The sequence below is a fragment of the Salmo trutta genome, chromosome 6, assembly GCF_901001165.1.
Source record: "Salmo trutta chromosome 6, fSalTru1.1, whole genome shotgun sequence".
NCBI classification, from domain to species: Eukaryota; Metazoa; Chordata; class Actinopteri; order Salmoniformes; family Salmonidae; genus Salmo; species Salmo trutta.
In genome coordinates this window covers 16,153,133-16,170,447 of record NC_042962.1, presented here as the reverse complement: position 1 = coordinate 16,170,447, position 17,315 = coordinate 16,153,133, and the positions used below count along the sequence as shown (strand labels likewise).

At 40.4% G+C, this 17,315-nt stretch overlaps 1 protein-coding gene across 1 annotated transcript; it reads left to right on the top strand.

Moving 5' to 3' along the window:
• The first annotated feature begins 398 nt into the window (after window positions 1-398).
• Window positions 399-11,842, top strand: actr3b (actin related protein 3B). Its single transcript, XM_029755486.1, has 12 exons — window positions 399-617; window positions 1,388-1,443; window positions 1,887-2,011; window positions 2,310-2,420; window positions 2,749-2,844; window positions 5,144-5,251; window positions 6,901-7,044; window positions 7,208-7,381; window positions 8,101-8,193; window positions 9,944-10,069; window positions 10,232-10,315; window positions 10,879-11,842. The coding sequence occupies exons 1-12, from the start codon at window positions 574-576 to the stop codon at window positions 10,972-10,974; spliced, it is 1,257 nt and encodes a 418-aa protein (XP_029611346.1). The 5' UTR covers window positions 399-573; the 3' UTR covers window positions 10,975-11,842.
• The last annotated feature ends 5,473 nt before the right edge of the window (window positions 11,843-17,315 follow it).

Sequence of the window (17,315 nt, the reverse complement as noted above, 5' to 3'; positions counted from 1 at the left end):
GAGGGATAACTGGGCCCAAAATCGGTCTTCTCCAGCAGGTGGCGTTTTTGTGTTTTTTCGCTCACCAAAGCAAGGAATTTTTGTATGGAGGTCAACGAGAGAGTGTCGAATTTGGTTAACAAAAATGTGAATGGTTTATTTTCTACGTATGGCTTATTTGATCGACTAGACGTTTCGTAATGCCTATGTTTTTGCGAGTGTACTGATTTAAGTAGGACACTTGACATCCTGGCAACTTTGAGAAAAAACACTTTATATTGGAGTTGTGCCTGTTGTTGCGCGTATCTGCCCTCTCATTGGCTAGAATGGTCCCACCTAATCGTGCCCCCTCCCCTTTTCCTTCCATTTTTGAAGACATTTATTTTCATTGTTAGAGCGGCCACTTGAGTATCTGGTCAATATAATAGATACTCTGTAATATAAATAACGGTACAGGGAAATAAGCGAGCACGGGGCAGTGCAATCAGCCGTGTAGCCAACCTTCAATCATACATTGTGTTTAAACTAGTTGATACAGTTGTTGCAAATAATCTATGGTATTCTAGTATCGATAGGACAATCGTCAACACGAGCATGGCAACTCCTCTACCTCCTTGCGTGATAGATTGTGGGACAGGGTGAGTTTGTTTACTTGAAACAGCTAAGCTTGCTCTGAAGATACAGTATGTGATCTGCCTCGAAAAGGACACTTACTAACGTTAGGCTATGTTATGCCACCAATCAAGACAACCTTTGCCACCCAAGTGGAAAGCACCTGCCTGCAAAGTTAACTTGAGAATAAGATTAAATAATACTATAAAAATGTCATAATGTATAATATGTAATAATAAATACTTTGTAATGTATTTTAGGTCTATAGCTAAGATGTTAATATAAATAAAGTGCCATTGGCCACTGCTGTAGTGTCCTCTAAAACTTAGACTATTTTAGCCGTACTGTTTTCTGAATCCGAAGGCCTGTAAACTCACAGGTGTGATTAACTTGATGAATAACTCAGCCTGCGGGCAGTACATTTTCCAAGATCTCAATGAATTAAACAGCTGCATGTTTTGGCTAACAATATACATTTTAGAGGAGATACATTTTTCCTCCATGATGAATTAGTGTGGTTAAACTGGAAGTTTTACTTAATCAGAAAGGCTGGGGTCGAGACAGAACCAGATGCTGTAAATGTATTATAGGGAACTAATTACTAAGGTTTCGGTTGTTTCTGAAAGGTTCATTGCAAATTGATCGGTAGAGAATATATTGACAAATGCATTCTGCTTAGTCCATGGTACAGAAAATAAATAAATGATTCAGTTGTATATTTGCACAATGCTTAGGGGCAAACATTGTAATCTTTGCTGTGTTATGATGACTTTGTGCTGTTTTTCTTTGAATGCAGATACACCAAGATTGGATATGCTGGAAACACAGAGCCACAGTTTATCATGCCATCCTGTAAGTATACTGTATAGCTTATGTTACAGATGTTTTAAACACTATCCACTTCTAACTTGAAGATGGCTTTATTTACATCAGTTTTGGAGTTTAAGGTTTTGGTTTTTGGATTTGAATCAAGCTCTGCCTTGGGAAAGCACTAATTAAAGGCAGTGTAGCCTCCCATCTCATCACACGGCTGTGTAACCTTGAGCAAGTTACTGCACTCCAGCTGTCATTTCACTCATTACCATCAATTCATTTCTCAAGGGAACGGACAACAAATGAGTTTCAGACTGTTTTGATCTGTTCTTTGTTGAACACAGAGTTCTAAAATATGCTTGATAGCTGTGTGAACATATGAGCCTTGGTACGTCATCTGTCCATGTATATCGACTTGATGGACGGGAGGCCTAGAGAAGAATGTAACACCTGTTCGTTACCCTTATGTTTTTCCATTTCAGGCATCGCTATACGGGAGTCAGCCGGTGTAGGAGACCAGGCACAGAGGCGGCTTGTGAAGGGAGTGGATGACTTGGATTTCTTTATAGGAGATGAAGGCATTGATAAGCCCAACTATGCAACCAAGGTGATTGATCCTACTCATAGGATCTGTCCCACTGGGCACAGATGTCAGTTCAACGTCAAGTTCAATGTCAATTCAACAAAAGATTTCACCATGTCATTGGATTTAGGTTAAAAGTTGGGTGAAAAAAAGACAAAGTGCTCTTACGCTGATTACTTTTTGCTAACCCTATCAGTTTTCTACGTTGATTCAACGTCATTAGGTTGAAAGTTGAAATGACATGGAAACAACGTTGATTCGACCAGTTTTCGCCCACAGGGGTGGTTTTGAGTTGTAACCATGTGGCCTTTTTTCTCCAAAGTGGCCCATCAGACATGGGATGGTGGAAGACTGGGATTTGATGGAAAAGTTCATGGAGCAGATCATCTTCAAGTATCTGCGGGCAGAGCCTGAAGACCATAGCTTCCTTATGGTGAGAGACAGTTTATTGTAAAGGTATTATATACCCCAGTATACTCCATAACACATATTTTGTTTGTTGTAACATATATGGGAATGAAATAGAGATATTGGTATTTATTTTTTATTTTTGAAACTGGTATTTCAGTATTTGTAAATATCAATGAATGCACCCATTGCCCATTCTGAATTTAGTCAATGTTTTTCAAAATGAAAACAGTCAATAGGTGCATGGTTTTTGTAAGACCTAATTTAAATGGTATTATTTTGTAGCTTTGCTGTTGTTGCTCTTAGACTGCCTCAGTTGGACTGTATAGTATTTTTTATGTTTGTGTCCCCAGACAGAGCCTCCGTTGAACACGCCAGAGAACAGAGAGTATCTGGCTGAGATCATGTTTGAGACCTTTAATGTCCCAGGCCTGTACATCGCAGTGCAGGTACAACAGAAATAATGTCCCATTCACACTATTGATCTGCCGTGGTGTTAATGAGGTGTAATACCCCAATGACCCCATTCATGTATGGTTAGATACCAGTAGTATATAGTATAAGTATTGAGCATGTCTTATTATTATAACAATGAATTTGATATGATCATCCATTCACTCCATGTAAGCCTAGATAGCAATATACAGTACCAGTCAAACGTTTGGACACACCTACTTATTCAAGGGTTTTTCTTTATTTTTTACTGTTTTCTACATTGTAGAATAATAGTGAAGACATCAAAACTATGAAATAACACATATGGAATCATGTAGTGACCAAAAATGTATTAAACAAATCCAAATATATTTTATTTGAGATTCTTCAAAGTAGCCACCCTTTGCCTTGATGGCAGCTTTGCATTCTCTCAACCAGCTTCACCTGCAATGCTTTTCCAACAGTTTTGAAGGAGTTCCCACATATGCTGAGCACTTGTTGGCTGCTTTTCCTTCTCTCTGCGGTCTAACTCATCCCAAACCATCTCAAATGGGTTGAGGTCGGGTGATTGTGGAGGCCAGGTCATCTGATGCAGCACTCCATCACTCTCCTTCTTGGTCAAATAGATTTAGGATGTTTTTGGTACATCATTGTTCTAGCCTATACTTCAAAATTAAACAAATTCTAGCAATCACCTTTGAATCTGGACTGTACTATTCATACTGATTGGACTGGTTACCTTATGATACGTTCCAAACATCAATCCATGAGTCTGGGAGAGAATATATAGGCTTAGGTGATGCTGTTGGGTCATTGATTGTGCAGGGCGGCTTACAGAGTTAGCTTACAATTATAGTGAATTTGTCCATCTCCTCCTCTCCTTCGTTCCTTTTTCGAGCATGCAGAGATAGGGGCTGTCAACAGTTTAAGTTAATTAAATGTGTTGCGCTATGAAAACATGTTACTATCGCTATTCCCAAACAGATTTAATTTGGTTTCCCAAATGAAGCACTGGGTAGCTGCAGGAACATGGTTGGATAGCCCATAGCATACAGAGTTTTGGTGGAATATCACCTGTTGTGCAGTGAGAGGCTGCATGCTCCTCAAACAGTGGTTGATGCGTGACGTGAAATAAGTGTTCTGATCAGCCCAGACATTTCTATATGCAATCCCGTGTGAAAGCAGAGTTTTTGATGGTTTCCACTAAAAAGAGTAGGATCCCAGCTGCTACTATATTTAGGTCTATTTCTCAGCTGCTCTGCTATAAAACCGGACTAGCCTCAGCATAATTTAAACTGGGAAAGCAGCCTCCATTCGCTATTCGAGTGCATAAGGATGATGTCTTTTTTCCCCTGCTCCCTGTTCCTATAACACAAGGTTGGTGGTACCTTAATTGGGGAGGACGGGGTTGTGGTAATGGCTGGAGCGGAATAAGTGGAATGGTATCAAATACATCAAACACATGGTTACAGTTGTTTGATGCCATTTCATTTGCGCTGTTTCCGTACATTAATATGAGCCGTCCTCCCCTCAGCAGCCTCCTGTTATTCCTACCCATTTGATATTGGGCCATTCTAAATAAAAAAAAATATTCTATATTAGTAAAGGCAAGATTAAATTGAGAATAGTCTGATGGTTGAACGACTTGATGAGAGAACAGGGTGTGCAACCTGAGGCAAGGAACAGAGTGTAAGCTTTTTTTGCGACTTTTTATTGCGTATAGTCACATCATGCAGCCTAACTATGTTTTGATTTTTAAGGCATCTAAGATTTGTATCATTCACAACTAAATTAGCCAATTAACTCAAAATCTATATTAGCATATAGGACCTGTTTCAAATGATCACTTTTACTCTCAACATTGCTCCGGAATGGGAAAAATATCCTTTCCATTTTAATCAGCCAAGTTCAATTATATTCTTCTTATTATAAAATCATATAAAATAATGGCACGAGACTTATCAGCGTATATTGTCTGCTAAATGAACTAGTCTACAGCCTATGGCAGGGTGCATAGCCAGATAACATACAGTAGGCCAACTCATATTCTGTTCTTCTGAAATACATTTTCTTCATATCATAATGTTTCTTTAGACCTGCCTAAAATAAATAATGGATTTATTGTGATGGTGTATATTAAATGGGTTTATTAGACTTTTTTTCAATTTAGATGTTCCAAAGGCATTCATCAGCAGCATGTATGCATGGAGGCCTGGAGATTCTAAACATGTTTACAATATTTCATGACCGCCACAGCCCTAGGTCTAATCACATTGAAATCTGTCTCTCAGTGATTGTACTGGTTCATTTCAGGCAGTTCTGGCCTTGGCGGCATCATGGACGTCTAGACAAGTAGGCGAGCGAACACTGACAGGAATCGTGATTGACAGCGGAGATGGAGTCACCCACGCCATACCTGTGGTAACAAAAGCATATCGAAGTTTTTTTGTTGTTAAAAGACACTATGACATAATAGGTCGCAGGCCTAATAGGTCATAGAGGCTTATAATCACACTTGTCGTGAAAGCTTAATGTTGTCTTATGTCACGTTAAACTGTTATGAAACCGTCCATCAACATTGGGGGTTGCCATAATCTTCCATGACAGAAGTGCTATGCCAACCTTATGAAGGCATTATAACCCTCAAAATGTGTTGGCATTCCTCAAGAAAAGCTAGGCCATCTTGGTTGCTTAGCTATTATTGTGGGAACAAAAAAGAAATGTCTTTCTTGTGAGTGGAAGGAGTTAGCAAGCCCAACTTAACTCCTTTATTGACCTGTTTTGATTGTGTGTCTGTCCAAATTCAAAGGAATGCCAATATACAACATGATCCAAGGCATCGTGGGTTAATGGGAGGATCCAATGAGGAAAGGCATGTAAGGGGACGTTTTATAACCATCCTATCCCTTCCCTGATAGAAACAGCCCTGTAACATGGGTTGAACCCCCCCACCCCCCCCCCACCCCCAAAAGACCAATTAGTGGAACAAATATCAGAATTGGGCTGCCTGTGTTTCTCAACAGTCCAAGGTGGCTTTTCCCTCTTCCAGGTCAAAGCAAATTCCCTTGTGGGCCTTCGCCATATTGCTTTTAGCTATCCTGTCTTTTTAAATCAGGGTTGCTGTCCTGTCTTTTTAAATCAGGGTTGCTGGCAGAGAGGAAACAAGGAGAAGTAGCCACTTTAGCTTATTGAGACGCACCACCTAAGTGCACATGACTCTCCTAAATATAACTCCCTCTCTGTAAAAGTGATATGGCATGAAGTTCTGTGTCTGTTGTTTATGATGAGTAAAATGCTGTGTAAAAATTCAATTATTGCTGGGATCCCGTATGTGGACTTTTTGTTTATGGCTATATATAAAATAGAATTGGCTACCATAAAATAGAATACCATACAGTGAAAAACAAGTGCTGTACCCATATTGAGATATATTGGCACTTGTTAACGTAAAAATCCCAGCACGTTCATAGACTTGTTCAGATGCCTTCTTCACTGTCAGCTCTTTTCTAAATGCCCCCACCCCAATTCCATAGACTTTATTTAAAATAATAGTCACTGGTATACCTGTTATTACTAAAGATGCACTATGCAGAAATCGCTCCGCCATTTCCTGGTTGCTAAAATTCGAATAAGTCGCCTTGTGACAAAACAAACAAGTATAGTGTAGAGAATCATTGTACCATCTAAACCACTGGGAAATATCTTCTCCATAACCAAAAATATTGTATTTTCAGCTGTTTGAAGCTGGTGCACAAAACCGAAAGTAAAAGATGCAAAAAAACGAAACTTACGAACAGGAAGTATAGAAATAGTGCACATAGAACAGAACTATCTCTTCTTAGACCGGTTTTCAATGAGAATGACAGATCTATGTGAATTTGGTCGGGTCGCCCAAAAAGTTACATATTGCAGCTTTAAGTGTTTCATGTTGTGCAAATTCATAGTTATGCTGCAGGTATAGAGTAACTCTTTGAGACATGATCAGGATCATATTATGTTAACCTGTTGTTGACTTGATATTTAGGATTCTTGACTCTTTGAGTCATTGTAACTTATGTGTCCTGTGCTAGGCTGAAGGCTACGTCATTGGGAGCTGTATAAAACACATCCCCATAGCAGGTCGAGACATCACCTTGTTCATCCAGCAGCTCCTCAGAGAGAGGGAGGTGGGCATCCCCCCGGAACAGTCCATGGAGACAGCCAAGGCAGTCAAGGTGAGGAGGAGAATAGTAGTGATGCTATCTAGCAACACCTAGCGACCTCTTTAAGAGGTTTTGATTGGTGTAATGGTTGTTGGACTGATGCTACATTATGTACATAAATGGACAATGTAAGCTCACACTTGTTTATTTGTTGTTTGTTATTTTGTTTTCTCAGGAGAGGTACTGCTACATCTGTCCAGACATTGTGAAGGAATTTGCCAAATATGACACGGACCCTGGAAAATGGATCAAGCAGTACAAAGGCATCAATGCCATCAGCAAATCTGAATTCCACATAGATGTTGGATATGAACGCTTTTTAGGTCCAGAAATATTCTTTCATCCAGAGGTATTCATTGATATTCTGAATAATGGGTAGCGTTTATTTTATGCTACACTATTTATAAGAACTAACATGACAACAGTTATCAGCCAGTGTTGTTACCCAATAAGGATCCAATTGGATTAAATACTCATTTGAAATGAGTATCTTCAAGAAAGCACCAATTGTTGTCATGTAAGATATCAGTAAAAAAATATATAAATAATTGTTGTGCAGAATAAAGTTGACAAATTTAACATTATTCTCATTTAAAGGCCCAGTGCAGTCAAAATCATGGTTTCCATGTGTTTTATACATATTTACACACTGAGGTTGGAATGATAATGCCTTTTTGGTGTAAGAGCTGTTTGAAAAGAAAGCCTAATATTTCAGCCTGTTTTGGTGGGATGGCGTTTTGGCCTGCCTGGTGACAACACCAGGCGGTAAATTAGTTAATAGACTTAAAATAAGAAAGAGTTCCAAACCTATCTGACAATAACAGCTAGTTTTCAGTTTTCCCCTCCAGACCACTCCCGGACAGTCATAGCTAAATTCTTTCTTCAGAAATTGCTCTTTGCTAACAAGCTATTTTTGTTTCTTTGGAACATTTTAATTAAAAACAATAACAGTAATATTCTTAATTGTTACCCAGAAAGGATTTGATATTGAGATAAAAACAGCTGCATTGGACCTTGCTTTAAGCATTCACATGTAATACCCACTAAATCTGCTCCTGTGTTTTACAGTTTGCCAACCCAGACTTCATGCAGCCAATCTCAGATATAGTTGATGAGGTTATAATGAACTGTCCAATAGATGTCAGAAGACCTCTATATAAGGTATGGCTTCAACACTACATTCTGCAATTGATTGTGTGATAGGGGAAAAGCATGTCTTTCCAGTTTAACAATTCATTTAAGAAAGAATATGATTTGAAGATTATTTTAAATATGTCAGACTTGCTCTGCAATACATTTAGTATTGACAGTTTTGATTCTGAATAGTTGTTCATATTTTGTCCACCAGGCGTCAGTGTACACCTTGTTATCATACTGGTAGATGCATGTTGGCCTTGGTGGAGGCAATGAGGGAACATGGGCTTGAACACGGCAGCTGACTTATTCAATGGCCATTTCAGTTCACTTTCTACTCTTCATTTAGCTTGGATCATGCCAACAAAACATATATTTTTTCTAAACACAGAATGAGTGCAAATTATCTTGCTCTCATGTGTTATAAATGTCTATGATCCCCATGCCACTGATCTGCATATCAAATTAAAACATCAAACTGGGGTATTTATGAAAAAACATTGAGACAAGTCATTGAACTTGTAATAGCCCAGTGAACCAACTGCCTGAAATAAAATATTGCAATCTTCTGGGCAATTGAATACATTTAACAATTCATTGAGCATCCTAACGATCCCCACGAGTCACAACACCTGAGGTGGACTATAAGCTTAAACCATCTTCTTCACAAATTGAAAGGTGGTCATCTGCAGTAAAACGCTCTGCTGCTGGGCTCTCATCTCCTCCTCTGACACGAGTAATAAATGGATTCATTTCAGAAAGGCAAAACATGGATGGAAAGAGGGATGAAAGAGGGAGGGAGAGAGGGATGAAAAATAGATATAGAACAATATTTATTTTATTGCCCCAGAAGTTATTCCAGCTCAGCCCAATCCAAACAACGGGATACATTTCCTCCCAAAGCCTCTAAAGTTTGTTAACAAACGATTGACCCCCTCGACCTGTAATGACGGAGGATCGCTGGTTGATCCCCTATTATCGCTGAACGTCAATATTTAATTAAGGTCAAATGAGTGTCCCGATTTTTCCCTGAGCCTTTTCCTCTCTCTCTTTCTCGCTCGCTCTCATTAGGGTTTGAGACCTGACCAGTGTAGCCTTTACACATTTGATATCAGCACCTTTCAAGGGTTGTTATTTAAGCAATTAGGCCAGAGTGGGTGTGGTATATGGCCAATATACCACAGCTAAGAGCTGTTCTTAGGCACGACGCAAAGCCGAGGTGCCTTTATTGCTATTATAAACTGGTTATCAACCTAATTAGAACAGTAAAAATAAATGTTTTGTCATACCCGTGGTATACGGTCTGATATACCACAACTGTCAGCCAATCAGCATTCAGGGCTCGAACCACTCAGTTAATAATTTGTGATAAAGCCCTAATTCTGTGATGACATTGAAACCTAACTAGACACAGAAAGCATGCACAAAAATATTGAACATCTGTCGATGTGCCCATGAGAAAGGCATTTAACCCTAATTGCGCCAGGAGCATCATTCATAATGACTGACCCTGGCTGTGATCCCACACTCCATGGGTGTCTCAGGGAAAGTGGGATATTAAAAAAGTACATTTCCAGTTCACACATGCGTATAAATTACATACTTGTATATGTGTAAAGAAGGACAAATATAAGCGCCCACCAATTATTTATTTTTTCTCTCTTGATTGTGTGTTTAGCCAGATTGACTACTTCTTGATGAATGAAAGTGTTGTTATTGTTTTGATGGGCTAGAAAACTGACACCCTGTAGTTGTGTTGTGTACTGACACATTACAGAATATTGTCCTGTCCGGCGGTTCCACTATGTTCAGAGACTTTGGCCGGCGGCTGCAGAGAGACCTGAAGCGGTCGGTAGACGCCCGGCTCAAATTGAGTGAGGAGCTCAGTGGAGGAAGGATAAAGGTGTGTCTGTTCATGCTTTCCTGCCTCCTATGGTCATGTTTGGCACGGCAAAGATCATAGGAGTTGGCAATACAGATCTGACATTGTCCAGGCTATTGTGATGCAGGGTAGAAACTGGGCTCAGGATGGATGGTAATCTGTCTACTTTCCTGTTGTTTTCAGCCCAAGCCCATGGAGGTCCTGGTGGTTACACACCACATGCAGCGCTATGCTGTGTGGTTTGGAGGATCCATGCTTGCCTCTACGGTAAAGACCGCACACAGTGCACATGTACACACTCACACACAGAGCACGCACCCACGCATACACACAGATACACACTACATTTTCTACATGGTTATACTGCGAAGGTTAACAAGTTCTGTTATTATTATTATTATCATTCACTATCACAAATGTCTACTGTATTAATGTGTATATAGAATCAATATGTAGACAGTACTCAGTCTACAGATGTAGGATCTTCATTTGATTACTCTTTTGTTGCTGAACATTTTCCTGCACAATAGTGTATTCTAGGTTTAAAAAGGCTTCTAAAGTTCGTTATTTCCACTTTATGTCTGACTTTGCCCTAACGAAAAATGGATCAACTCCTACAAAAAAATGTCCATTAATTACATCTACATAATAATTCAAATGTCCTGTTGCTGCAGGATTATTTTCCTGCTGTAGCAAAGTGGCTCAAATTAAGATTGTACATCTGTAATAATGCTGTGTCTGGTGTTATCCAACCTTTTTCATCTGCCTAAAGTACTGAGATAAATCCCCTGTTGCTCCTTGCTTTTGTATTCTGTTTTTTTCCTTCACAGCCTGAGTTTCTCCAGGTTTGTCACTCAAAAAAGGACTACGATGAGTTTGGCCCCAGCATCTGCCGCCATAACCCAGTCTTTGGTACCATGTCCTAATGCTAGAACCCACACCTACAGAACCTGCTGTTGACCCCGGCCTGGGTTCAGTCCATGCATCGTGATTGATGTCCTTAGTTTACCACCATAGCACTCTAACCTACCACACAAGAACCCCTTAGACGTTGACGTGCAATTGAATTTGTCAACTACAGTATATTGTACAATCGGTATAGGCTAATTAGAATTAATGGGAAGAATGAAAGTAATTGAATTAGACAAAGACCTCTTATAGCACACATACAGTGAATTTTCAATATTGTCATTGTAGCAACATTGCAGACTATTTAATAGAATTAAACAAGAAAAAATCTAAACTGGAACACTTTGGTTGAAGCCATGAACTAAAGACTGTTTTCTTGCACCTACTCTCTTAGTTTCGCTGTACACTCTTAAGATTAACTTTAGACCCCATCCCAGGCTGCATGAATCATGTGGGAAGGCAACCCACGCTACTTCTGGAGCAGCCCAAGTTACATTTGTCCAATATCCATAGAATGTCATGCTTTGAAATTGTATATAGAATATATAGATAAAGATACTATATATTACGATATAACATATTTAAAAATGTGTTTATATTTGTATTAAAGATTATCAGAACAGGCATATAAAGATGTAGATTGTATGCTGTTCTTCATTGACGTGAAATAGTGTAACGTGAAAGAAGAGATATTTCGTTTATTAGGTCCAAAAGTATTTATACAATTATTTTTGTCAGTCACAAAATATCTATGGTAAATAATGATATTGAAGTATTTATTTATACATTTCTGTGTATCTGGAAGTTATTTCCATAGGGAACTGGGCTCATTAAAAATAAAACTGCTGTATGAGGCTAATGTGAATAAAGGTACTTGGCACCTCATGGCTTGTTGTTTCTGATTGATAGCTAATGCGATGCTTTCCAAGACAGACATACAGTAAATTACTGTCTTTAGTACCAGGAAACGTTTAATTAATTTGTTTATTGTATCCATTTCTGGAAAGTGTATTATGTAGACTTTGTAGTTGTATACAGCCCATTGCCTCCCGAGTGGTGCATCGGTCTAAGGCACTGCATCTCAGTGCAAGAGGCGTCACTACAGTCCCTGGTTCGAATCCAGGCTGTATCACATCCGGCCGTGATTGGGAGTCCCATAGGGCGGCGCACAATTGTCCCAGCATTGTCTGGGTTTGGCCGGGGTAGGCCGTCATTGTAAATAAGAATTTGTTCTTAACTAACTTGCCTAGTTAAATAAAGGTTAAATAATAAAAACAATTAAACTGATTGTCTTGTTTGGGGTTGCCACAGCCAAAGTTGCAATTCTTATTCAGTTACTGTATCCAATCTCTATGGCCAATGGCATACATAATACTGGATTTGATGGTGTAAAAAAACAACTGATATTCTTGTTCCATGTGATATTAATAGCAGTGGTATTCTTTATGATATAAGCTCATGTCGTGGTATCGTATTTTTCCTGATCAGCGTTCAATCCATGTTAAAAGCTCAATATTAGCAAAAGTAAGAGGCCAACTTCCTGCAAGGCCTCCGCAAACCATAAATATGTCCTCTTGTTCTTTAATGAATGCTCAGAAGGCATTACAATGGAACTAGGAGTTCTCTGAGTGAACTTGGCACACCCCTCCCGGGACACACAGTCGTTTGATCCAGAGTAAATCTGTGGGTGTCACGTGTAAATTGTACTCTCAACAGCTTACCTGAAAAATAACCTTGTGACCCTGTTGAACACTGATAAGCAGTGTCATTACTATTTATCGCAAAGCAATAATCTCCCACTGAAGTATTACAGATCAAATACAGTATCTTTCATAATGATCATCTAGTATTGCAACCAGAGGGAAATAAACTCTGGACCACCATTACTCCACACACAGAGACGCATACAAAGCTCTCCCTCGCCCTCCATTTGGCAAATCTGACCATAATTATATCCTCCTGATTCCTGCTTACAAGCAAAAATTAAAGCAGGAAGCACCAGTGACTAGATCAATAAAAAAGTGGTCAGATGAAGCAGATGCTAAGCTACAGGACTGTTTTGCTAGCATGGATTGGAATATGTTCCGGGATTCCTCCGATGGCATTGAGGAGTACACCACATCAGTCATTGGCTTCAATAAGTGCATCGATGACGTCGTCCCCACAGTGACCGTACGTACATACCCCAACCAGAAGCCATGGATTACAAGCAACATCCACACTGAGATAAAGGCAAGAGTTGCCGCTTTCAAGGAGCGGGACTTTAACCCGGAAGTTTATAAGAAATCCCTCTATGCCCTCCGACGAACCATCAAACAGTCAGTACAGGACTAAGATCGAATTGTACTACATCGGCTCTGACGCTCGTCAGATGTGGCAGGGCTTGCAAACCATTATTGACTACAAAGGGAAGCACAGCCGAGAGCTGCCCAGTGACCCGAGCCTACCAGACGAGTTAAACTACTTCTATGCTCGCTTCAAGGCAAATAATATTGAAACATGCATGAGAGCACCAGCTATTCTGGAAGACTGTGTGATCACGCTCTCCGCAGCCGATGTGAGTAAGACCTTTAAACATGTCAACACTCACAAGGCTGCAGGGCCAGACGGATTACCAGGATGTGTACTGCGAGCATGCGCTGACCAACTGGCAAGTGTCTTCACTGACTTTTTCAACCTCTCCCTGTCCGAGTCTGTAATACCAACATGTGCCCAAGAACACTAAGGTAACCTGCCTAAACGACTACCGACCCGTAGCACTCACATCTGTAGCCTGAAGTGCTTGGAAAGGCTGGTCATGGCTCACATCAACACCATTAACCCAGAAACCCTAGACCCACTACAATTTGCATTCCGCCCTAACAGATCCACAGATGATGCAATCTCCATTGCACTCCACATTGCCTTTTCCCACCTGGACAAAAGGAACACCTATGTGAGAATGCTCTTCATCGTCTACAGCTCAGCGTTCAACACCATAGTGCCTTCAAATCTCATCAATAAGCTAACGACCCTGGGACTAAACACCTCCCTCTGCAACTGGATCCTGAACTTCCTGACGGGCCGCCCCCAGGTGGTAAGGTTAGGTAACAACACATCCGCCACGCTGATCCTCAACACAGGGACTCCTTAGGGGTGCGTGCTCATTCCCCTCCTGTACTCCCTGTTCACTCATGACTGCATGGCCAGGCACAACTCCAACAACATCATTAAGTTTGCCGATGACACAACAGTGGTAGGCCTGATCACCGACAACGACGAGACAGCTTATAGGGAGGAGGTCAGAGACCTGGCAGTGTGGTGCCAGGACAACAACCTCTCCCTCAACGTGATCAAGAGAAAGGAGATGATTGTGGACTACAGGAAAAAGAGGACTGAGCACGCCCCCATTCTCATCAACGGGGTTGTAGTGGAGCAGGTTGAGAGCTTCAAGATCCTTGGTGTCCACATCACCAACAAACTAACGTGGTCCAAGCACAGCAAGACAGTCATGAAGAGGGCACGATAAAACCTATTCCCCCTCAGGAGACTGAAAATATTTGGCATGGGTCCTTAGATCCACAAAAGATTCAACAGCTGCACCATCGAGAGCATCCTGACTGGTTGCATCACTGTCTGGTATGGCAACTGCTCGGCCTCCGACAGCAAGGCACTACAGAGGGTAGTGCGAACGGCCCAGTACATCACTGGGGCCAAGCTTCCTGCCATGCAGGACCTCTATACCAGGCGGTGTCAGAGGAAGGCCTTAAAAATTGTCAAAGACTCCAGCCACCCTAGTCATAGATTGTTCTCTCTGCTACTGCACGGCAAGCGGTACCGGAGTGCCAATTCTAGGTCCAAGAGGCTTCTAAACAGCTTCTACCCCCAAGCCATAAGACTCCTGAACACCTAATCAGATGGCTACCTAGGCTATATGCATTGCCCCCCCCCCCCTCTTTTACACCGCTGCTGCTCTCTGTTGTTATCATCTATGCATAGTCACTTTAATAACTCTACCTACATGTACATATTACCTCAATTTACCGGTGCCCCCCTGTATATAGTCTCGCTATTGTTATTTTACTGCTGCTCTTTAATTACTGCTGCTCTTTAATTTCTTTTAAACTGCATTATTGTTTAGGGGCTCGTAAGTAAGCATTTCACTGTTGTATTCGGTGCATGTGACTAATACAATTTGATTTGATTTGACTTTGATTTGAGCATGGTTTTTGACAAAGGAGTTCCACCATCAGTGTGATATGTACCGTGAAAAACAGGAATCGCTATCCCTGATGAAGTCTCTCCTTGGCAGCCTATTACATAGAAAAGTCTATCTGAAATCACGTTGGATGGAAAGTGCAGAGGGAAGCCGAGGCGTGACGTGAGTCAAGAGGGATGTAACCTTGGCCAGTGAGCAAAGTGTCAAACTGCACTTTGTCTATCCTGTAAAACTCAGTGGACAGAACAATGTGGGGAGTTACTCAACATTGGAGGTTGGCTGTTTCAGTATAAGTGTTAAAAGTGTCCCTCATCACTTGATACCTGACTAAAGAACAGCCATTTGTAGTCAGTTGAGCATTTGCTACGCTACCTCCTGGCATACCTTGGAGAAACGTTGAGTATACTGTAGCAGTCTAAAGCTGCCTACCAGACTGTACAGAGACATAACATATTATATGCTTTAAAATAAGACATTTTTCCTGTCAGCTTTAAGTAAAGTGTTACCAAAGTTGTTCCATTATTTTGTTTCCCCTACCCTCCCTGCTCACCTTTTTCAAGCCTGCCTTAATATTCCTCTATTCCTATTAGAGGTGTGGATGCTCCAGTCCAGAGAGACTCATTACTGAAGGGAGTGCCTGGGTGGATGTCACTCCAGGGTTGGAGCTCATCTAATTTAGAATTAGGGCATAATCACACCCTACTGACATACTGTTACCCTGAACACTGAGGGGGGAAATGGAAATTGAGGCCAATGGATTTCCATAGAGTCAAACTAGAGTAATGTACACAATCTAGCATAAACAGTTCATAAATCAGGAGTGTACAGTAGCTGGAAATTCAGACATGGGTCCATATCCGGAAAGGGAAATTATTGATTTCTTTGTTTGAATAATTGATTACATTTTATCCATATTTTCTTTGCTTAGTTGTCAAGTCGTTGTGATGACAAATTAATTAATGCAAAATCCCCAGTAATACATACAGGCACTGCTCAACAAAAATAGGACATCACTGGTTGGCTGCGCTCACCACATAGCCGACATCCCACTGGGCAAAAACTGGTTGAATCAACATTGTTCATCATTTATTTGTATTTTTTATAAGTGATGACGTTGAATCAACGTGGAAAACTGATTGGATTTGCAAAAAGTAATCAACGTCAGGGCATTTCGTATTTTTTCACCATACCTTTAACCTAAATCAAAACTAGATGTTGAAATGACGTCTGTGCCCATTGGGATGATGCCATCAGAAGTTTGAAATGGCAGCTATTATGACTTGTCATTACAGATCATAGCATTGATATCTGACATAACAACAGCTGACTTAATTTTGAAGAGAGTGTTTGTGTGTGTGTGTGTGTGTGTGTGTGTGTGTGTGTGTGTGTGTGTGTGTGTGTGTGTGTGTGTGTGTGTGTGTGTGTGTGTGTGTGTGTGTGTGTTCAGTGTGAGTAGCGATTAGTCTGTCATATCTTCCCTCCTCCCACACCAATAAAGCTGGTTATTATGATGTTCATAAATTCCCTTACATCAGCAGAAATGCTGTTGGTAGCAGAGCAATTACACTAGGCTCGGCTAAAAACTCAAACTCAGCAGAACGTTCATTGTTTTAATACAGACACATTGTGGGGCTTAGAAAAACAGCTGTCCCCAAAAGCTCATGAATATCTTTACATGAATGTATGCATACAAGGCTCAGGCTGCCACATTAATATTATTTGCATAATATGTATTTATGCAAATTCACGTGGATGTTAGAGGGCCTTACTGAAGAATGTGTTTGTTTCATATGATTGTTTTTTGCTTTTCGTGTTTTTGTTTGTTTTTCATGTATTGTGCAATTGATGTGTATACTGTATACAGTTTATTTGTATTGTGTAATTGATGTGTACACTGTATTCAGTATAGATGTATAGTGTAATTATTGTTTATTCATGTGCTCATGCAGGGCTCATATGCGAAAGAGACAGCATGCTTAAATAAAGGTTAAATAAATAAATGCATGACAGAGTGAGACGTTCAGATAAGACTTAAACGTGCCATAACAATAATATATAGTGTTAGGTAATGATTTGCATTGAAAACTTCTTAGGGCTAGGCCCCTTTTTTCTCCACTTCCTGTCTGAATGACATGCCCAAAGTAAACTGCCTATAGCTCA

What these genes read in the sequence shown, in the direction of transcription:
- actr3b (XM_029755486.1), top strand. Translation starts at nt 574, where the DNA reads ATGGCAACTCCTCTACCTCCTTGCGTGATAGATTGTGGGACAGG. An exon ending in TCAGTGGAGGAAGGATAAAG is followed by an intron (nt 10,070 to 10,231) that starts GTGTGTCTGTTC and finishes TGTTGTTTTCAG; the next exon opens with CCCAAGCCCATGGAGGTCCT. An exon ending in GATCCATGCTTGCCTCTACG is followed by an intron (nt 10,316 to 10,878) that starts GTAAAGACCGCA and finishes TTTCCTTCACAG; the next exon opens with CCTGAGTTTCTCCAGGTTTG.